At 32.6% G+C, this 23,967-nt stretch overlaps 1 protein-coding gene across 2 annotated transcripts; it reads left to right on the forward strand.

The window, feature by feature from the left end:
- Positions 1 to 14: 14 nt before the first annotated feature.
- On the forward strand, positions 15 to 16,107 carry LOC139513189 (cobalamin trafficking protein CblD-like). Of its 2 annotated transcripts, XM_071301467.1 has the most exons (8): positions 16 to 157; positions 2,688 to 2,734; positions 3,301 to 3,433; positions 6,566 to 6,786; positions 7,511 to 7,595; positions 12,322 to 12,458; positions 14,793 to 14,879; positions 15,783 to 16,107. In XM_071301467.1, exons 2-8 carry the CDS (start codon positions 2,723 to 2,725, stop codon positions 15,978 to 15,980), a joined length of 873 nt encoding a protein of 290 aa, XP_071157568.1. In that variant the 5' UTR covers positions 16 to 157; positions 2,688 to 2,722; the 3' UTR covers positions 15,981 to 16,107. The 2 variants fall into 2 exon arrangements, with proteins under 2 accessions (XP_071157569.1, XP_071157568.1); XM_071301468.1 differs by lacking the exon at positions 14,793 to 14,879 and having other exon boundaries at positions 15 to 157.
- The last annotated feature ends 7,860 nt before the right edge of the window (positions 16,108 to 23,967 follow it).

The following is a 23,967-nucleotide window of genomic DNA, read 5'->3' on the forward strand; positions in this document are numbered from 1 at the left end:
TAAGATTTTCATAATCAATTATGTTTCGGACTTTTTCATTTTCATGACTGGAAAAGTCGAAGTCTACACGAAGAAGTTCAAGGTTATTACGTTGAAAACAGAAAATATAGTTTACATTGGCGAAGAAGAGAAACCTACATATTGCATGTTTATCAACGTAAGTATGACCTATTAGCCCATTGTAGGACTTTCCGATTGGATTGTTTTTAGAGACCGTACACGTAACTCTAGTTATTTGGACTAAATTAACTCGCAGTCGTACTCGTGTACGTGCAAATATATTTCTGACAAGGATACAAGGATTATATATGTTTATAATTTAATTAAAATTATCATACTGGTAAAATTATGGACCTTTGATACCGATTGGCACAGGTGCTCCGATATCAGAGGAATTTACTTAGAGAAGGAGATACATCACACGGTTGTATACTATCAACAAAAAAATTGACCATCTACAAACAATACAATAAAACAGAATCCAAGTCCGTTGCCCAGAAACACACTCACGCCTAACATGTTCAGCACTTTCCCCTTTTTACATTTTTATTGGTTTTGTGTTTAATAATTTTTTAATTTGTGTACAGTGGAGTCCCCGGTGTCCGCGCGGCCGGTGATACCGCTCATTAGCTGATTTCGTTATATCAACACCGTAATGCAAATAAAATTGTTCTTGTTATTGTGTTAGCATTCCAGAGGGATAAAAAAGAATAAAATTGATAAGTTCCAGATTGAAATAATAACTGCAATCCATAGATTTACAATATTTGGCCAATAACCATTAAAAAAATACAGCATCAGATAAAATTTGTTTTTACTTAAGTCAAATTTTATCAGATTGAAATAATATTTGCTCTGCATCCTTGGAAGTGTTCTTGGTTTGAATTTAACTACCTTTCGTAGCAGCAAATCTTTCCTCTATTCAAAATAAGCTATTTTTGGAAGGCATGCACGAAATCACCGGACATTGGAGGAACTCTCAGAACAGGGGTTTCCCCACTTTTAGACACACATTACACAAAATCTTGAGGGTTAAACCCTACAAACTGATAATTTTATGAAATATAAGTATTTTATAAATGTATTCACACAATATTATCCAATTATTGGTTTTATCAGTTGAATGAAGTGAAGTCATAAGTCTTAGGTGCGAGGATACACCGGACTGCACCGTATATGCTATATTTTGTGTTGATATGACGAAATCACCTAATGCAGGGTATCACCGGCCGCACAGACACCGGGGACTCCACTGTAAATGGGTTTTTTTTCTTCATTGTTTCAGATTAACATGATTAAAGTGAAAATCTGATGTGTTTCTTTATGTTTAATAATTCTTAATCATGTTTTGGTTAGTTTCTGTGTATTGTAAAAAAAAAATTCATTGTCTCTAAATTAAGTGAGATTCTGACAAGGTCTTTTTTTTGTGTTGAAAATTTTTACTCATGTTTTGAATAGTGTATTACTTTACATTTTTTTATCGTTTCAAAATAAAGTGAGATCAAAGGCCAAATTAACTTTCTTGTTTTTCATTTAAATTCTTCAATGTTTTACTTATACCAAGCTAAATACATGCAGTATTTACATCAAAGCAAGTTAACACAACCATCATGATTCTCTAATAATTTAACTGGAATTTGGTTAAAATGATGTGCGAACAGACTTCTGGGGCAAACGTGTAGGGTGTGAAAGTGTATTGGACGCAAACAGACCTGATACCGTATGTCAGAAGTGACAGTACAAGATTACAATGTTTCATATTCTTGTTGTAACATGACAGGTGGTATGTGAAAGAGGACGAATCACATACAAATAATTAATAAAAAAAAATTGCAAAATTTTAACTACAGTAATTTTAAAATGTCCATCCCATACCTGCGAAACTCTGAAACCTTCAAAGAGGGCAATGCTCATTGCTGAGTGCAGGAACATATATTGACGGAACTTGATACTACCTTGTTGTAGACGATTTTATTGTCGGATCATACATTTAGTTACTCAAGACACAATACAGAAACTGACATGTATTAAAAAACGTACCACTATTATAAAAAACTTACAAGCTATTATCCTAGTAATTTCTATTAACATCAATAAAATGTCATCTAAACTTATGTTTAAAGTGATGCCAAATGATAGCTGATTGTTTATTTATTGCTATTGAAAGTTATGAAAATTCTAGAAAAATAAGAACGCAGGTCAAAATATCTGTAAGCTTGAGATTCTATGTTCCTGTGGGAGAGATTAAAGGAATTTTTTCTATTGTACAGTCCTGAGACTCCTCAAAATGGGAGGGTTCACCGTTTGCAGGTATACCGTCCTGAGACTCCTCAAAATGAGAGGGTTCACTGTTGACAGGTATACCATTTGTATCTGTCAATAAAGGCATACTTTCATTAGTTGGTAGTAATGGATTTCCTAATCCTCCACCAATAATAGAAGTAATTTTGCATCCAGGTAAAAGAAGCTCTCACCAATAACCCATTCTTTCTGTAATGAAATTAAATCATATTTAAACATATTGTGAAGAAAGAGGCAAACTTTAGTAATTGTCTGTGTTTTATTGACTCATACTTCAAACTTTTTGGAAGCCCTTTAAAAAAGTTGCTAGTTGTTTGTTGATGAATTCAATTATCTGATTATTATATCTTATGCATTAATTTATGTGTTTTCTCCAAATTTTACAGTAATTGTTGGAAAGAAGATTTGTGATCAGGAAAAGATGGCTGCACGGGTAAAAAATAGAAATATATATTAAAATTTTGAACATGTACATGTGTTTGTATAAGATTTAGATAGAAAATAAAATACAGATAAATTGTGTTTCATTTTACCAATTACTAAGGCTTATTAGATCTACATGTAATGGTTGTCAAATAAATAATTAATTTATATAATGAACTGCATGTACTTGCAAAAAGAATTAAAATTAAACCAAAATTGTCACTTTTCAAATTATAACACAGCATAGCAAAACAGGATCTAAATGATTGAATGAATCACTACTTTATTGCAGAAAGGCATCAACCATGTTAACTATGCTATTGCAATGAAAACATATCTTCAATATGACAAATGGTAAACAGTAAACTGCAATAAATTAATAGAAAAATAAATGTTTTGTTTGCATTGTAATCTGGATATTACCAAGATATGTCTTCTGGGATGAAGGTTTGATTTTTTTTTATTATTTGAGAAGTAAGGGTTTGTTGGATAGAGAATATATGATGGTTTTGAATTTAAATTTAGTATTAAATATGACTGTTGATGGAAGTTTATAAAGAAATTTTAATATTTCAGCTCATTACAAAGTCTGGTCGTGTGACAGCCTACTTACCTAACTTGAATGCTGCTGTAAATCATTTCCGTACATTTTCTACACACTACCTGAAAGATCAGCATATTACTTTATGCTCAGATGAAAGCAGTAATGGTAATTCTTTATAAATAGTCAGGGATCTCCATGGCCTGTTTAACGATGGCGCCCCGCCATCGTTCAAATGTCTTGCGCCATCGTCGAATGACTCACGCAGTGATTTTCCTGGTGTTTAGGGGAAGGGTCCTGGGGCCCATGCAATTGGGAAAAAAATTATGGTTTGGGAAAAATATGATTGGTCTTTACGACGGCAAGCACACGGCATAAGCCGTGTGCGCCTTGCTAGGGGGGTTTGGGGGCATGCCCCCCAAGAAAATTTTGAAAATTAGGTGCAAAATCCTGCATTCTGAAAAGGATTAACTGCATGAATTGCCTACAAAATAAGCTATCTTTTTAAGGAAAAGGATAAAAAATAAAAGTTGAATGTGTCTGAGGACACATTTGCATGCACTCAAGCTTTGTAACTTTACTCTTGAAAGGTAAAATTCAACCTATCCCTTCTGATTCTATTTATAATGATGAGAATCTATAGAAATTCTAAAAAGACACATTTGAAATCTGAAGCATTTATTTTTTAGTTTTATTTAAAATTCCAAGTTTTCCTTCATGTTTATTTTTAAACATGTCAACTAGTTGTTCCAGTTCTGTATCTGAGAGTCGGTCTTTTCCTTCTTTCACTTGTTTCATCAGAAGGAAGTAGAAACGACTTTTTGAATCCAAAAGCTTCCAGCTTCCGGCATTTACTACCGTCCGCCGCCTTTAGCTTCTTTGTGTAATATTTGGAATTATGAGACATGATCTACGTTCATTTTGTTTACATTATGTCCCATTTTTTTGCTTTGTCATTGAATTATTCATTCGGATGTTTCAAGCGCAAACGTGACCAGAATATCGTAGATTGCAATGCAATCCAAAAAAGATTGCAAACCAATCATCGTCTTAAATGAACGATAATGATAACTCCCGAAATACCCCGAACGCTCAGAGATTTGTCAACAAAATAATACACGATACGGAGATACGACAATAACAAAATCTCGCGACGATGTCCATATACGATTGGGAATTTTAGAGCTGAAAATTGGGAAAAAAAGAGCATATTTCTCTTTGGGAATGGGGCCGAAATTCGGCCCCAAAATGAGGGTTGGAAAATCACTGTCACGCCATCGTTAAATTGTCTTGCGCCATCGTTAAATTGTCTTCCGCCATCGTTCAAAACTTCATCGCTTTTTGTAGCCCGACGCCATTTTTTTTTATCATTTATAATCAAATGCATGTAATTGCATAATCCTTAGGCTTTTTATGTTATAATCCAATACAGTTCTAACGCCTGAGGGATATCCGATTAAGATCGCTAATCACCTGTACCTGAGCTTGTACAGGTAGATCAACAAACCAGACAGGAGAATACTATCTGAGGATAGACGATCCATTTGTCGAAATAATCAACTAAGTTTCAGCAAATGATTATGATAATTTAGATTAAATAAATAAATTAATAATCCAGTTACAAAGAAAACAGTTTAACAAGTCGAACACATGCTTTATTTTGACGCAATCAGCATCCCCCTTTTTTAATAAGTACAAAATAAGATGCAAAACAGTAAATATTATTTCATCGCAAATAACTCGAGTATTGCTGTAACGATAATTTAGAATTACTTTAAAAGTTTAAAAGTACATGAAGTAAAAACTTAAATATTTCCTGTGAAGAAATATCGTATCGTAATTCCGAATTCATTTCGTATATTACAATCAAATTGATACATCCGCGCTTCCGGTTTCTATTCAGACTCTAAAGATGCTGTTGCACAGCATCAATTTGCCAGATAAAGTCATAATAACCTTTTCATTTGTCAACGTTTGCTTTACAAATCTCTTTAACCTTTTACTTAACCCGTACAAATCGTTTTGTTGTTGCTGCAAATCAGCCATACCGGTAATGGGTTCTGAATTTGACAGTGTCCATGAAAAATAAGCTCCACATCATATGATTTTTAACCTCCATAACAATTACCAAAAATACAAGAAATCTACTTGGGGACCTTCATCTCGACTAAGGGGGGGACCATGAAGACTTGGCATTTGAATGGTTAAAAGCGGCAATACATGAAAATATTGATACTTCTAATTCTATAATGAAAAGTCAAATAGATATAATTTATATAAGCAATGAATTAGCATGTTCACCATTCCTTGTATGGAGGGATAAAATACTTCCGATCGCGCTACACTGTACAGCGTAGACACGGTTTGTAATGGTGAAAGTTCCTCCATCGTTCAATTTTCATCCATGGAGATCCCTGAATAGTTTTACTTTAATTCATAGCAACCTAATAGAAGCTTACTTTCTGGGTCCACTCTAAATTCTCCTGCTCCTATAATTTTGAATAATGAATTTGTTATAGAAGTTTGAGATCTTCTTATTTTAAAAGTAGAAAGAATAGATTTATTTAAAGGCAGACAACAGTTTCCATTTTTGACCAAATGGTGTTTTTTATTTAGGAAAAATTGTATACAAGCTATTTTTTTCCAAGACAATTTAAATATATAAATGAAAATAATGGTAATGACAGACATATCTAACTTTTTGTTTAAAAAAAAAAACCGAGCTGATTTTTTAAAAATAAATTTAAATCTTGTCTTTACTTATTAAACTGTGTATAAATTTTAGCAATAATTGTTTAGAAATTATTATTTTTTATTACATTTTCATGATTTTAGAAAAAAATGGTTTTGTTGCTGTATGTTTATCTTATTTGAAAAATCATTGGGGATTTTTTATAGTAAAGATTGGTACAAATATTCTTCAACTCTTAACACTTGTACATAATCAAGTCAAATGCCATTTAAAAAAATAGGAGTTCATGTAACGGTATCAAACTACTGATTAAAATGCATCTTTTCCTTGGGTCACAGTTTAATGTTTCTAAAAATAACTTTTTACATTAGCAACATCATTTCCTCCATTGTAACTGTATAGTATGCCCTTAAGAAGTTGGAGATCTCCTTATTAAGAAATAATGAAATAAATAGAATTTTATTAATTTAAATCTTGCACATTGATGTTAATGTGAGGAAATTCAAAAGGTTAACCATAACCATTATCATGATTCTTCTATTTGTTTACATACCTATTATATGTGCACTGCTGCAAATAATTCTAACTTTGCTAAATATATTTTGTAGGTAATATAAAATATGACATATCACCTGAACTTGGTCCATTTGGACCATTAGATAAAAGATTCCCACTTCCAGGGCACGTTGGATTGAAAAACAATTCAGTTAAGACAACGATGGTGACACAACCTGTTTTATATAGAGAACCCGTAAACATTGATGAATTCTTAACCAAAAATAACCTAGAGAAAAGACAGCAAGAAGTTTTTCAACAAGCACAAGAAGTAGTAAGATCCTTATACTAATAATTTAATAGGAATTATTGCATTAATTTCAAATAATTGATTTGTAGTTCTTATTTAACTCTGATGAAAATCACCTATAATTGAAGTGTGAAATATTTATTGCAGTATTAGAATGCCTTTCTTTCCAAATTGCTTGGACAGTGATATCTGTCCATTTTTTTTAAGACTTAGAATTGTATAACCTCATATTGTTTAACTGTAATTGAAAAGTAAACAGCAAAACAGATCTGAATTAATAAATATTACACATAGTTTGATTTTTCTTGTTTCTCATTGGTTTATTTGGTCACATGTTTTCCAAAATATATTTTGTATTTTTCACTATTTTTGCCATATTGAATAATTGACTCGACTTACAATGACTTAAAAGTCACTTACTATGTTCAGCCATGTTACTAAAAATAGAAACATAGAGTCAATATCATTTAAAAAAAATAGTAACATCTAGTCAGTATCGTTTTCAAACTTCAGCTATTATCTACATACATTGTACATATGTAATATAAAAAAGGACTTTCACTCAGTCAATAAGTTATATATAGACCTGTTAGATTATATTGAACTTTGGACTTCGTCCTCGGTCAATATACATGTAATCTGAACAGGTCCATATATAATGTATTGACCTTGTCAAAAGACCATAATTGATAAATATGTCGTGCTTGCTCTTATGATATTTAAATGTTGTTTGTTGGTTTTTTTTCAGATTGAGGATCAATTTTTAGGGGAACCATCTCCTGGTGATAATCTAGAATGCATTGCACAGCAATGTCCAGACCGTCTCAAAAGAGGTAACGCTTTATTTCATTGTTAAAGCTATTGGTAAATTCATTGTTATAAAATAGCACATTATCTAAGAATATATAAATAATGAATGACAAACTGATATGCTTTATGTATTTTACAAATGACACATGAAATTGAACAAAAAAATCATGAAAATGCAGAAATGTTCAATACCTTCATACTAAAATAGAAAACAATTTTCAGTCATGAATATAAAAACTAAAAACACATGGCATGATAACCCATCAGATAACAATTCATTAGAGACTAGTATAGTTCACTGTATGACCATCAATAATGGAAAAAAAACAACTATGAAGAAAAACAGTTATTACAGACAGTGACTGACAACAACCATTGGATAAAAGGCTTTTTACCTTAAACATGTACCCAAAAAATGGGGTAGGGTTAATCATGTTTGTCTCAGGACAGTGGTGTAAAAACATAACAAAATAAGAACTTAACTATTAAAAAAGTTGTTTTCTGTTTTTATACAACAATAAAAATAAAAATTTGTAAGGGTTCCACGGAACCCAGTGTCTCGCCTACTTTTGCTGTTAATTGCAGACTCAACAAAAATGAGGAAAAACATCAATAAAAATTTCCCTCTCGATACTGTCTTTTGATTGAAAGAAGCTTCCAAGTTTGGTAAAAAAATCAAGGATAGTTTATGAATCTAATAAATGTTTTATAAACTTTAACTGCAGACTGTATGTAATGTTAACTGAAAGAAAACTAAGTCCATTTATAAGTAAAATACGGAAAAAGTGAATTTTTTTTTCACAAAAAATACTTCTGAATAATATCTTATGATCAGAAACAAGCTTTTGTCTAAGTTTGGTAAAAAATCCAGGATAGTTTAAGAACATTATAAAAATTTTAAAAACTTAAATCACAGAGTGAATGTAATGTTTCCTCGCAGAAAAACTAAGTCCATTTATAAGTAAAATCGGAAAAGTGGAAATTTATTTTTACAAAATTTTCTTCTTGATACTATTTTAAGATCATAAACAAGCCTCTGTCCAAGTTTGGTACAAATCAAGGATAGTTTATGAAAGTTATTAAAATTTTAAAAACTTTAACCACAGAGTGAATGTAATGTTTCCTCACAGAAAAACTAAGTCCATTTATAAGTAAACTACCGAAAAAATGGAATTTTATTTTTACAAAATTTACTTCTGGATACTTTCTTATGATCATAAACAAGCTTCTGTTCAAGATTGGTAGAAATTCAGTATAGTTTAACACGGCTGGTAATCTACACACGCAGAACATTTGGTTCTGCAATGAAAACCGTGAGAGGATTTTCCGGTTGTGCTTGAGTGGAGTAATTGTCACCGCTTCAAAAGGTATGTACAATTCTAAATCGCAATTTTCTTATTCGACTGATCAAAATATTGAAAATCGGAGAATGCTATGCTGTGGTGAATACTTTAACGAAGAGATACATGTATCATTTACTGTTGTACGTGGAGTTGAACTCCTACAAAATCAGTTGCCCCACGAGAATTTGCCTAAAAAAGTGACATTTCGATTTTGAAATGGTTCTATTAACAGACCTACAAGTTCAAATTTACTTTTTATTCGGTCAATGGGTATGAATGTCGTTTTGGGCGGCGCGTAAATCTAAAAACCTCATATTTTCATTGTGTCATGCGTGAGGGGATCAGTTCTGATTGAGGACATCGTGAATGCGTGAGGGGACATGAAACCATATCTTTATATACAAGCTATCAGTCGTTGAAAGTTGCCTTAATATTGTTAGATTGTTTATGAAAAAACAAATTTGTGTGCATAAATAAAAATTATGAGATAGAATTTTGAAATAACAATAAATGACCATGTTTTCTTTTTATGAATAAAAGTCTAACCAATAAATTTCAAATATGTGTCCAAATTCGTGGATTTGGGCAAATAATCGGTATAGTTTACTACCACAATTTGATATTAATTAATATTGCAATTTTCATTGTTATTGATAAATGTTATATCAGTATTGCAAATCTAATCCTGAATTCTGTCTATCCTATTTTTGGGATATTGTTTAAGAAATTCATATATTACGTCACTTTGTGCGTTTATGGTTTGGCTAACTCGGCTGTGAATTTTAATGTGCTGGTTTAGGTAATTTTATGTATCCGTTTTTATTGTGTAGTTAGTCACCAATTCGATTTTATCATGTATATCTATTATATAGTCATTTTATAAAACATCACTGGTTGCAAAATTATGAATTATTCGAAATAACAAGGATGTTCTTTTTCCAGGCAGAAACCCTAGCCGTTTTAGACACAACTTTTTGGAACTTTTGGTCTTCAATGTACTTGTCTTGGCTTTCGAACTTTTTTCATCTGAGCGTCACTGGTAAGCCTTGTGTTGACGAAAGACGCGTCTGACGTATAAGTGTTTTTTAAACCTGGTACCTTTTGTTAGCTATAACTGGAGTGTTTCTCTCTCCTATATGTTCTATCATTTATTTGTATTGTAGTCATGTCATGTAATGTTGTCTTTAACTGATATATTTACCATTGCCGTAGAAGCGGGAGGTTTGGCATGCCACAAAACCGGGTTCATCCCACCATTTTTTCTTAAAATTTCCTGTGCCAAGTCCGGAAAATGGCCATTGTTAAATTGTTATTCGTTTCTGTGTGTGTTAAAGTTTAATTTTGTGTTGCTGTTGTGTCGTAGTTTTGTCTTATATTTGATGTGTTTCCCTCAGTTTTAGTTTGTAGTCCGAATTTGTTTTTTCTCAATCAATTTATGAATTTCGACAACGGTTTACTACTGTTGCCTTTATTGGAGACATTTGTAATTGATTGGTAAGACTGTTTATTCAAATACAGAAAACTTTATGATGTATTGTATAAATCAAAATATTCAACTAAATATCAAAATTTGTGTTTTCGCGATCCATTTTTTTTAAAATACGCAATACAAGGGGAGTTAACTGTTTTCGTAAAAAATATATACTGGGCTGATATGAAATTTTTCAACTTTTATTTGTAGCTAGAAACAAATCGTTGACAAAATTTTTCCTTTTATTGTTCGTAAAACCTATCTTCCCACAATGTATTTCAAAATTCTATCTCATTAATTTTGTTTATGCACACAAATGTGTTTTTTCATGAACAACCTGACCACATTTAGGCAACTTTCAAATACTCTGTTTGGATATATAATATTTTGATTTCCCGTCCCCTCACGCATTCGCGATGTCCTCAATCAGAACCGATCCCCTCACGCATGTCATAATGAAATTATGAAGTTTTAAGATTTATTAAGATGTCGATCAACACCGGACAGCGTACACACCGCCCAAAACGACATTCATACCCATTGGCCGAATAAAAAGTAAATTTGAACTTGAGGGTCTGTAATTAGAACTATTTTAAAATTTAAATGTCACTTTTTTAGGCAAATTCTCGTGCAGCAACTGATTTTGTAGGAGTTCAACTCCACGTACAACAGTAAATGTTACATGTATCATTTTGTTTAACTATTCACCACAGCATAGCATTCTCCGATTTTCAATATTTTGATCAGTCGAATAAGAAAATTGCGATTTAGAAATGTATATACCTTTCGAAGCGGTGACAATTGCTCCACTCAAGCACAACCGGAAATTCTCTCACGGTTTTTATTGCAGAACCAAATGTTCTGCGTGTGTAGATTACCAGCCGTGTTAAGAAAGTTATTAAAATTTCAAAAACTTTAACCACAGAGTGAATATTCGTGGACGCCGCCGACGACGACGGAATGTAGGATCGCTTAGTCTCGCTTTTTCGACTAAAGTCGAAGGCTCGACAAAAATGGTCGAATATTGGTATCATGTCGTCCTCATCTGCGTTGTCGTCATCGTAGATGAAGACGGATGATTTCCAGATAATAACTTTTGTATAAGTAAATAGAAGTCAATAAAATTTTAACACAAGGTTTATAACCACTAAAGGAATTTTTGGATTGATTTTGGGGGTTTTTGGTCCCAACAGTTTAGGAATAAAGGGCCTAAAAAGGGCACAAATAAGCATTTTTCTTGGTTTTTGCACAATAAATTTTGGGACCCTCTATCAAATTGGTCCACATTGAGTTCTAAAATTGAACTTTATTTGATTTCATCAAAAATTGAACTCTTGGGGTTCTTTGATATGCTGAATCTAACCATGTATTTAGATTTTGGATATTGGACCATAACAGGTAAATGTCCAATTGAAATTTTTTAAGTTCTTAGACTACATTCATTCTGTGTCAGAAACCTATGCTGTGTCAACTATTTAATCACAATCCAAAATCCGAGCTGTATCAAGCTTGAATGTTGTGTCCATACTTCCCCCAACTGTTCAGGGTCGACCTCTGCAGTCTTATCAAGCTGCACCCTGTGGAGCATCTGGTTGCACTTCAAAAAGAAATTGAAATGAATAAAAAGAAGCTATCCTGATGATAGATCATTTGATGTGTGACAATTTGTAATATAGATAAATCATTTGATGTGTGACTATTTGTTATAAAGATACATGTACATGTAGATCATTTGATGTGTGACAATTTGTTATATAGATAAATCATATGATGTGTGACAATTTTTAATATAGATAGATCATTTAATGTGTGCCAATTTGAAATATTCATAGATCAATTGATGTGTGACAATTTGAAATATTCATAAATTAATTGATGTGTGACAATTTGTAATATTCATAGATCAATTGATTGTTAAAATTTGTAATATTGCAGATGTTCAGGATCTTTTTCCAGAAAGAGATTTAAAAAAAACAAATTTGACTGTGATTGTTATTAGTCAGAAAACCACAAATGATATGTCAGGATGGAGTGAGGAGGTGGAAGAAGAGAGAGAAAATTTGTTGGCAGAGGTACATGTTTATATTGGCATAGGCAATCGCTTGATATAGAATAAACAAGAGTTATAAGCAACATTCAGTTTGTAGCCATCTTATCTGTGTTAGCCACAAGGATCTGGAAATTTTCTCACACAATTTTGGTGAATAGGACCTTTTCCAGACCCTTTCTTAGCTATAACTCTAGTCTTTATCATATTAAGGAATATATAGGGAAGATTCTATGCAACTCTCTATGAACCCTTTTTATACGACCGCAAAAATTGAAAAATATTTGGTCATATATTGGTATCACGTTGGCATCGTCCGAAGACTTTTGGTTTTCGCACTATAACTTTAGTATAAGTGAATAGAAATCTGTGAAATTTAAACACAAGGTTTATGACCATAAAAGGAAGGTTGGGATTGATTTTGGAAGTTTTGGTCGCAACAGTTTGGGAATTAGGGGCCAAAAGAAGCATTTTCTTGGTTTTCACACTATAACTTTAGTATAAGTAAATAGAAATCAATGAAATTTAAACACAAGGTTTATAAACACAAATGGAAGGTTGGGATTGATTTTGGGAGTTTGGTCCCAACAGTTTGGAAATAAGGGGCCTAAAGGTTCCAAAATTAAACTTTGTTTGAATTCTTCAAAAATTGAATAATTAGGGTTCTTTAATATGCCGAACCTAACTGTGTATGTAGATCCTTAATTTTTGGTCCCATTTTGAAATTGGTCTACATTAAGGTCCAAAGGGTCCAAAATTAAACTAAAAGTTTGATTTTAACACAAAAATTGAATTCTTGGGGTTCTTTGATATGTTGAATCTAAACATGTACTTAGATTATTGATTATTGGCCCAGTTTTTAAGTTGGTCCAAATTGGGGTCCAAAATTAAACTTTGTTTGATTTCAACAAAAATAGAATTCTTGGGTTTTTTGATATGCTGAATCTAAACATGTACTTAGATTTTTCATTATGGGCCCAGTTTTCAAGTTGGTCAAAATCGTGGTCCAAAATTAAACTTTGTTTGATTTCAACAAAAATTATATCCTTGGGGTTCTTTGATATGCTGAATCAAAACATGTATTTAGATTTTTGTTTTAATCCCAGTTTTCAAGTTGGTCCAAATCGCAGTCGAAAATTAAACTTTGTTTGATTTCAACAAAAATTGTATATATGGGGTTCTTTGATATATGCTTATCTAACCTTGTATTTAGATTTTTTATGTTTGGGCCCGGTTATCAGATTGGTCCACATTGAGGTTTCAAGGGTCCAAAATTGAACTTTATTTGATTTCATCAAAAATTGAATTCTTGGGGTTCTTTGATATGCTGAATCTAACCATGTATTTAGATTTTGGATATTGGACCATAATAGGTAATGTCCAATTTAAAATTTTTTAAAAAGTTTTTAAGTTTAAGTTCTTAGACCACATTCATTATGTGTCAGAAACCTGTGTTGTGTCAACTATTTAATCACAATCCAAATTCTGAGCTATGTCCATACTTGCCCCAATGTTGAGGGTTTGAACTCTGCGGTCGTATAAAGCTGCGACCTCCGGAGCATCAGGTTTCTTTTTTCTTGGTCTCTTTTGTAACTACTGGGTTAGTATATATCAGTTTAAAAAATAGGAGATGAGGACACATTTGTATCTTCTTTATCTTGTGATGCCCATCATGGGCCATGTCTGTCACCCCATTACACTTTTGGTGATGATAATTAATAACAGCTTGACAAAATGTTCAGATATTTGAACACAATGTCATAGACCATGAAATAGGTGTAAAATTTGATTTTGACATTTGTCAAGAGAAAAGCTCTTTGATTATGTTAGAAATTAGTAATTTGATTGTTTCTTGATAAAAAATGAAAGTCTTGCTTGTCAAAATCTATTCTAAAATGTTATTTTGTTATAAAATACAGCCAAAAGTAGATTTGGACCATTCTGGAATGATTTATTTATGTGTTGTGTTTTATTTCCAGTTCAATGAAGCAGCAACAGATATTTGTAATGTTTGTGTTTTATTTACAGTTCAATGAAGCAGCAACGGATATTTGTAATGTTTGTGTTTTATTTACAGTTCAACAGATATTTGTAATGTTGTGTTTTATTTCCAGTTCAATGAAGCAGCAACAGATATTTGTAATGTTTGTGTTTTATTTCCAGTTCAATGAAGCAGCAACAGATATTTGTAATGTTTGTGTTTTATTTCCAGTTCAATGAAGCAGCAACAGATATTTGTAATGTTTGTGTTTTATTTCCAGTTCAATGAAGCAGCAACAGATATTTGTAATGTTTGTGTTTTATTTCCAGTTCAATGAAGCAGCAACAGATATTTGTAATTTTTGTGTTTTATTTCCAGTTCAATGAAGCAGCAACAGATATTTGTAATGTTTTAATGGAAGCTGGATACTGGGCAGATTTTATTGATCCTTCTTGCGGAAAACCTGTATGTAAAGTATTATAACAAAATCTGTGTTAAGCTTTATATTTGTCACAAAAATTCTCTTACACATTTAAATGATACCGTATAGTGGGTTATTTTCAGAGGCGGATTTAGGGGGGGCCCAGGTGGCCCGGGCCCCCCCCCTTTTGAGAGAAAAAAATTTGGTTGATTATATAAGGAAACACTGAAACCTGACGGGAGCGGGCCCCCTCTTAGGCAGCCAGTGGGCCCCCACTTATGAAAATTTCTAGATCTGCCATTGATTTTGAGCGGGGGTAAAATTTCGGATTTTCATTGAATAAGGTATACCAAGTATTTTTGGCGGATTCAAAACTTTTATCAATACCTTTGAATGTACACTTTTTATTTGGCAGAATTTATTTTGGCCATTTTGTTCTATCAGCGAAAATAAGCGAAAATTTGCACACCGTGAAAATGACCCGCTATACTGTACTAGAAAAGTGACATTAATAGGAGTTGGATAAGTTATCAGAAGATCTAGTTAATATTGTTGAAAATATTATTTGTACAAAGAGAATAAATCATATCAACATTGCTCTGCAAATTATTTTGATGTAATTCTTCTGAAATAATAAAAGAGACTTTCAAAATTTCCTTGATTCCTGTAAATAGTTATCAAAGGTACCAGATTATAATTTAATATGCCAGACGCGAGTTTTGTCTACAAAACCCTTTCAGTGACGCTCAGATCACAACAGTTATTAAACCAAACAAGTACAAAGTTGAAGAGCATTGAGGACCCAAAATTCCAAAAGGTTGTGCCATGTATGGCCAAAGTAATCTATGCTTTGGAAAAGAAAATCCTTAGTGTTTTGAAAAAATTCAGACTTTTGTAATCAGGAAATTTATAAAATGACCACATTATTTTTTCTTGATTATTTTCAGTTCCTTGGTCCACATACCAATGCCACCATGTTTGAAACAGATGAACGGTACAGAACATTTGGATTTGAAATAGATGATCTAGGCTGTTGTAAAGTTCTCAGACATCGTTTGTGGGGAACACATTCTTATGTTGGCTGTCTGTTCACTGACGCTCCGTTAGATCACCCTTTTATAAGTGCTATGAAAGCAAAGAACTAGTGAGAGTGAAATTGAATTTGGACTTATTTGTTATCTATTTCCAATGCTATTATTTATGTAAGTTGGTGAGAGATTAAATGCTGTTAAACTGATGAAAGAATGGAAATAAACGTGTTTTAAATGCTTAGACTTGATTCTAATAAATGTACAGCCAGCTAGTATGAAATATTTTTGTAATACACTTTTATGTCACAAAAACGAACACACAAAGTATTTGACAGATACTATCTAATTAGATACATTAGTTGGTGCCAAACAAATTTCCAAGCAATTTAACCATCTAGGTGATTAAACTGTTAACATTGCAGTAATTAAGTCACCTGTAAGGCAGTTGTCAGTAAAATAAAATGTCAACACAAATGTAGAACAAATTCCATAATCTGTAGAATAGCAGATTCTGAGTTTATTATGTATGCAACTAGTTGTCTTACCATTGTAATGGATTAAGTCCGAGGATTTTATTTAACCAAATTTGATTTGTTTTTATTTTCAATAAGGTTTGATAAATTGTAAAACTTTTGCACTTTGTGATAGACGAATTTGTCAGTTCTAACTCCAAAATGTTGTTTTTGTATATATGAATACTTATTACAGCATGGTATGTTATGTTTTTTCTGAATGCAAATTTTTTTTTATCGGATTTTTTTTAATTTGAACTTTTATTAAAGAGTAAACTACTTTTGACTAAAAATCAACACAATAAACATACATGCTCTAGTGCCACATGCTATGAAATAAAAAATATACATATATATTTCCCTGAAGGACACGGTTCAATTTTGGCTTGAATTTCAAGTTAAATAATAAAATATAAAAAAGACCCCAATTTGATTCTTAATTGGAAATATAAAATAATTTTATTAGCTTTATTGCTTCTTAATTTTTATATTAAAGGCTAGAAAGGCAGCACATTATGGTTATAGTTTGTGCATTTTTCTACTACAAAGCTTTAAAAACTTAGACAACGATATACAATTCAAAATGTTCTGTAAATGAAAGGTGCCAAGGTTTGATTTAAATCACTAGTTATATATATAGCAGGCCTTTTACGATTAACTTATTCAATTCATGAAAAGCGTAGCTTTGAATGGATTAAATATGTTAATGAGTAAGGCGTGTCCATATATGATTTGTAACATTAATGGACTATGACACATATCAACGGTTAAATCCTGACCAATAAAAATGTTCTGCACTTTTCTATATGTCAATCAAATAGTCGTGTGATACTATATCTGATTTCCAGAGAGGGGGGGGTTTGGGCTTGTTAATGCAAAATTTATTCTATCATGTTTATTTTCCTTCAAATCCAGAAAAAAAGACGTGTAGTTTTAATGGACATTGTGATAAAAAGGAAACATTTCCTTATAAAGGTTATTCAAAATAATCTTCTTTCATTTCCCAAAACCCAAAAACTGTCTAAAGATCGATTAATTGATTGTAGTGGTTGCATGTTTAATGCGTGTAAGGTCCAGTGACAAATGTTTGAAGCAAAAACATGGAAATAGACCTTTATGATATAAAGGAAATTACTAAACATCAAGTTCTATATATTTTTTAGATTATTATTAATTTCGACACGATACATCAGGTATCCAAGCAAAATAACTGTTGGGAAATGTATACTCATTTTTCTTTCATTTTGTTTTAATCTTTCGTTAAGGGAATGATCATTTATGGGGAGTTAAAAAAAAAATTCTTAAAAAAAATATTCTGATCCTCAACTTGATTAAAAATAATATTCTGGTCAAACATAGGACAAAATTATATTTTAAATCCAGATTCCCCCTATACCTTATAGTGTTATTTATTGAAAAATTAATTTGATTGATAACATTGAAAAAATGATTAAAATCGTGCGCGCTATGCACGAAAAAAGTTACCGACAAAAAAAAACAAAAAAACAGACACCCCCCTTTTTTTAATTAAATAGTTGCTCCCTAATTACTACCCCAAGGAGGCGGAGCCATACTGTGCATTAACAACTTTTGAGATGGAAGTTAATGCACTGGGTTAAGCTCCTCACATTCTATGCTATTCAAACGAGAAGTCTTCAACGGCGGGATTGGAGAGTTAAATGACTAAAAAATCATAAAGTTAACGCAATCCTCTAAAAATAACTGAAGTTAACTCCCTAGAAAATCAAAGGAAAATTTACCATTCATGTTACAATCATTAAGTTAACGCACTCCTCTAAAAATAACTGAAGTTAATTCCCTAGAAAATCAAAGGAAAATTTACCATTCATGTTACAAGACACAATATTTCCTGGATCAAAGGTTGCAGCTAAGGTAAATAATACTATAAACTGTAGATTATGAGAAAATTGGACAAAAACTGACTGAAGACACAAAGAATGCATATTTAAGTGGTCATAATTTATTTTGTGATGTGCCAAAAAAGTTATTATGTGTAATTAGTACAAATACATGTATCACAACTACTCTGAAATTTATATAAGAATAAAAGGGTATATGTATAAGTCAGTGAGGCAGTCCCTCAACAACACTAAACAACAATAAATGTCTTTAGGTCAACATACAGTCTTCTAAAAAGTATAAGTATAAGTATTGTCTTGCCTGGGACATCAATAAATGTCGAAACTTAAACAGAAGTGTCTTTCTATTTTTCTGATAGATGGCCTATTTCCATATAATTTTTGGCAGCGTGACTGTTGGCATGCAAAGTTAACAAACAAGAGTGCACACGCTGAGATGTCTCGCCTTCTTTACTAATAATTGATATTATGTTGACAGTCATAAATATAAAGCTTTATTACAACTCTCACATAAACCTAACATTAATCAAGAAAACTAAAAATTGACCAATGAACCATGAAAATGAGGTCAAGGTCAGATGAACCATGCCAGGCAGACATGTAAAACTAACAATTCTTCCATACAACAAATATGGTTTACCTATTGCTTATAGCTTAAGAAAATAGACCAAAACACAAAAACTTAACACTGAGTAATGAACCCTGAAAATAAGGTCAAGGTCAAATAAAACCTGTGCAACTGACATATAGATCATAAGATATTTCCATACACCAAATATAGTTGACCTATTGCATATAGTATTAGACAAAAAGACCAAACTTAAAAAACTTAACTTTGACCACTGAACCATGAAAATGAAGTCAAGGTCATATGACACCTGCCAGCTAGACATATTCACCTTCCAATCATTCCATACATCAAATATAGTAGACCTATTGCATACAGTTTAACAAAAACAGACCAAAACACAAAAACTCAACTATAACTACTGAACCATGAAAATGAGGTCAAGGTCAGATGACACCTGCAAGTTGGACATGTACACCTTATAGTCCTTTCATACACCTAATATACTATCCCTATTGCTTATAGTATCTGAGACATGGACTTGACCACCAAAACTTAACCTTGTTCAATGATTCATGAAATGAGGTCGAGGTCAAGTGAAAACTGTCTGACAGGCATGAGGACTTTGCAACGACTTTTTTTCCGACAAAACGAACCTTTGAAAGTGTAGTGATGTGCATATACTGTTTAATTAGCCAAATTGAATGTGTAATTCAGACAAAACTACGTTGTAAAAAAATATGGCTACCACAAGTAAACAACAAAATGACAGTGATATCAGTCATAACACCAATTCATCCAAAGCTTACACTGATGCAGTTAAGGCAGGTCTAAAGTGAAATGTATGATGAGAGAAACAATTATAATGTCAATATATGAACTGTGTAATTGATGGCTCAACTTAAAATGTTATATATAAGGCAGGAACCATTTGATTTTCTGGGAGGGGGGGGGGGCTATGGATTTTTTTTCCAGACAAACTTTTTTTTTGCCTTTAGCGAAAAACAATCTATTTTTTCGCGACAAATCTAGAACAATTTTTTTCTTTCAATTTTAGCATTACATTTAGTGGCAGCTGAGTGTGAAACAAACAATTTTTTTTTCTCAGGGTCAAAAACAAATTATTTTTTTCTCCAAAAACTAGAAACAAACTTTTTTTTCCAAAAAAATCCATAGCCCCCCCCAGAAAATCAAATGGTTGCTACCTAAGCATACTATTTGAATAGATAATTTTAAAGAGGAGGCATGCTGTCAAAAATAGTATTATGATTAATATTAATAATCTATTTTTTTTCTTTCAAAGCTACATGTTTGTAGTGTTTAATGTCTATCGTTTTGTAATTAATATGTCTGTCTGTCTGTCTGTCTGTCTGTCTGTCTGTCTGTCTGTCTGTCTGTCTGTTTGTTTTTGGTTTTGTTTTGTATTTTAGTAACAATCCTATTGTTTGGATTTTAGACTAAAAAATTCTTATTCTTATTATACCTAAAGAATGGCGAACCTCATGCCAAAACTCACGAAAACGCTAAGTTCTGTAAAACCTGTATTTATTCTGGAAACTGACCTCTTTGGTGATGTGAAACCAAGTCCAGATCAATACCTTACGCACCTCGAACTTTACAACTCCATTGGCTCGTGTATACCAAAGAGCCATCTGAAAGGCCTACAGTGAGTAAGAGGTATGTGGCGCATCTACCCAGATTCTGAGAATGACAGAGAAACTGTTATCGTGTACTTGGCTGGGGGACTATGGCAAGCACAAGCAACGAGCGACGAATAAACTTTACGTTGTTTAAATCAATCTTTATTTAATCTCCATGCTCTCTGCACTGGCAGACGACAACTCAACGTAATGACAAAAGCTAAAACATGTTCCACGTTTTCTGACCTAAATGTATAAATTGTGTGAGGCAGTCCCGATAACCAGAAGACCCAAAATAGGAATATAACATCCCCGCCCCAAATTATAAAATTTGGAAAATTTTGTCTGGTTAACGGAAGTGCCGAACACATTACAATATAGTTTAAATAACTGCTTTCTTCCTTATTCCATTATATATTTCTACTTTCATACTCTAGTATACTCTAAGATATTTCATACCATTTCTTGCTATTATTGCTTAAATTAGCATACATGTCTATGGATAATTATAAAATTGATGTGTCAATACTCATGATATTGTATATTTTGCAATGGTAACTTTGCGTTCCTATCTTTGTGAAATTAGTAGAGATCTATACTCTTAAATTGACTTCAAATGAAAATATCAAACTACAAAAGCTTACAACCAGACACTCATGCATCACTCACAATCACACACACATACAAGATCAACATTATCATATGAGACAGTAGATTTTATGTCTAACTCGCACATGAACTTAAGTACCAAGCACAATTTTATGTTCCACAATATATGTCTTAAATGCAAGTAAATTTGGTTGACTTGAATTCAGTTAGTATACAGTAATAAAATATCGGCATAATGGTAGTTGTAGCTTAACGCAGTCTTCTTTTCATATAAATCGTGGAGATGCAATCATCACCAATAAAACTAAAACTAATGTCTTAACGACGGGATTTTCTCTCTGACAATAATCCATCCTAATTGAACATATAATATAGGCGATACAATTATCACCAAACAAAAACGGAAAGTAAAGTCTTATTACAACGGGATTTTCATTCTGACTGCACACACAAGTATTATTGAACACTTATTAAATTATTGGCGATACAATTATCACCAAACGAAAACTGAAACCAACGGCTTTGATATACATAACAACAGGATTTTCTCTCTGACTGTACCACAACATAATTGAACACTTATTTTTATATTGGCGATACAATTATAACCAAACAAAACTGAAACTATAGTCTTATAACAACGGGTTTTTCTTTCTGACTGTACTACAGCATAATTGAACACTTATTTTGATATTGGCGATACAATTATCACCAAACAAAAACGGAAACCAATATCTTATAACAACGGTATTTTCTCTCCGACTGTACATCAGCATAATATAACATTGGCGATACAATTATCACCAAAATACAGTAAATTTCAATGGGAATAGATCTTTGATACACATTATTTACACATAGCGCAATCTAACATATTTTGACTACATAGTCCTCATTCAATTAAAGGAGGTGGTCGTTTAATCATGAGTTCCTGAGCTTTCGGTGGTAATTGTGAACCTGTAAGCCACTCCGCATTTTCGGCGGGTTCACCAACTTTTTGCACGAGATAAAGAAATCCTCCCTTATTTCGCTTTTTCGCCAAAATACGTTTGACTTTAAAAACGCCACCATTGTCTGTTTCCGACGCAACAGAATCTAAATTTGTAAAATCAGAATCTTGATATCTTGCCGGTAAACGAATATTTCTAGAAGAACGTCTAAGTTCATTTACATGTTGCGGATTAAGTTCATCCGGGCTATCATTGCCTTGTGATGCTGACAAATTATCGGACTGAGACACTGCAGCTTCTGTCGTACTGTGAGATGAGCTAGATGTGCTGTCATTTCGAAAATAGGGTCTAGGGTTAGGTTCCCGGATATTGGCAAGTTTTAATCGATTGATATGTACTGGTTGTTTGAATTTACGTTTTCCGTTTGGATCCCGCAAAAGAATTAAATGATCACTCGGTATGTTCGTGACTACAAATGGACCATCGTATGTTTGTTTAAATTTTCTGCCTTGTCCTTGTTGCTCAATTTGCAAATATACGTAGTCGCCAACTGATAATTCCAATTCATTTGTTTTTGCATTTGTCGCCTTTTCCATCCTATCTTGTGCCTCAATAGAATGTTCTTTCACTGAATTTCGAATTGTGTCGAGACGCTTCTGTTGTGCCACAATGTATGATTTTGTATCGGCGGGTATATTATTCAAATCTGTTGACGGAAATGCAGATAACGGGAAGGCTGGTCTCTTGCCGTATAAAACTTCAAAAGGGGAATACTTTGTACTTTGATTGATTGATGCATTGATTGAAAACACAACAGCGGGTAATATGAATTCCCACTCTTTCCATTTTTCTATATATGGGGTAATGCGTTCCGCCAGTGTTCTGTGTGTTCTTTCGCATAGCCCGAGACAATGATGCATAAAACTCGGTATAAAATCCTGATGAACACCAAACATTTTACATACTTCTTGTGTACAACTTCCAATAAACTCAGAACCTTGGTCTGAAATCAGTGTTTCACATACTCCAAATTGAGATACTAGGCTAAATACTGCATTTGAAACAGTAAGCATATCCTTATTTCGAATAGGCAACACAAATAGATATTTTGAGAACATATCACTTGCAGTGAATAAATATTGGTTTCCGTTCGGAGATGTTTTGAGCGGCCCAAACAAATCAACTTGCCATACCTGGAATGGCTCACTTGGTGTACGATACGGAACAATCTTGGCTTTTGTTTTAAGATTCGTAACTTTTCTGGATTGACAGTCATGACATGACGCAACATAATCTGTAACAATTTTTCCCATCCTAGGAAAATAAAAATCATCTCTCAAACGATCTAGTGTATTTTGAATACCGCTATGACCACCTAGTGGCGAATCATGAACCATACACAATATCATATCGATCATTTTGTGGGGAACAGCTAACTGATAGGCGGACTTTCTCTTATTTCGATCGGATTTAGCTTTTCTAGAACGATACAGTACACCACTTATCAATATATAATCCGGAGCTTCTAGTAGTATGCGCCGTGCATGTTTTTGAGACAGAGGGAGTTGGTTGTCCTCCAAATAAGCAATAATATGTTTATATTCAAAATCATTTCGTTGTTCATTTTTCACTTTTGCCATGTCCATTAAGCCATTACACAAATCATTATGATTCTGATCGTCAGTTTTTTCCTCATTTGACGACTTCGCAGAATTTGCACTTTTAGCACTGCCACTTGTGGTCTTATTTTTGATAATGCGCTTCCGTGTAATTTTCTTTTTGTTTTCCGTGGCTGTAAGCTCATCAGTGTCGGCGTCATATGGGTCCTGATTTTTGTCGCAAAATAGTACTTGAACTACCGGTATTTTCTTTGCAGTATGTACAATATCGTTGTCGGACATATCATTAGACGTATATTTCTGATTTTTAAATAATTCCGCGA

Source organism: Mytilus edulis, chromosome 2 (assembly GCF_963676685.1).
Source record: "Mytilus edulis chromosome 2, xbMytEdul2.2, whole genome shotgun sequence".
Lineage (NCBI taxonomy): Eukaryota > Metazoa > Mollusca > Bivalvia > Mytilida > Mytilidae > Mytilus > Mytilus edulis.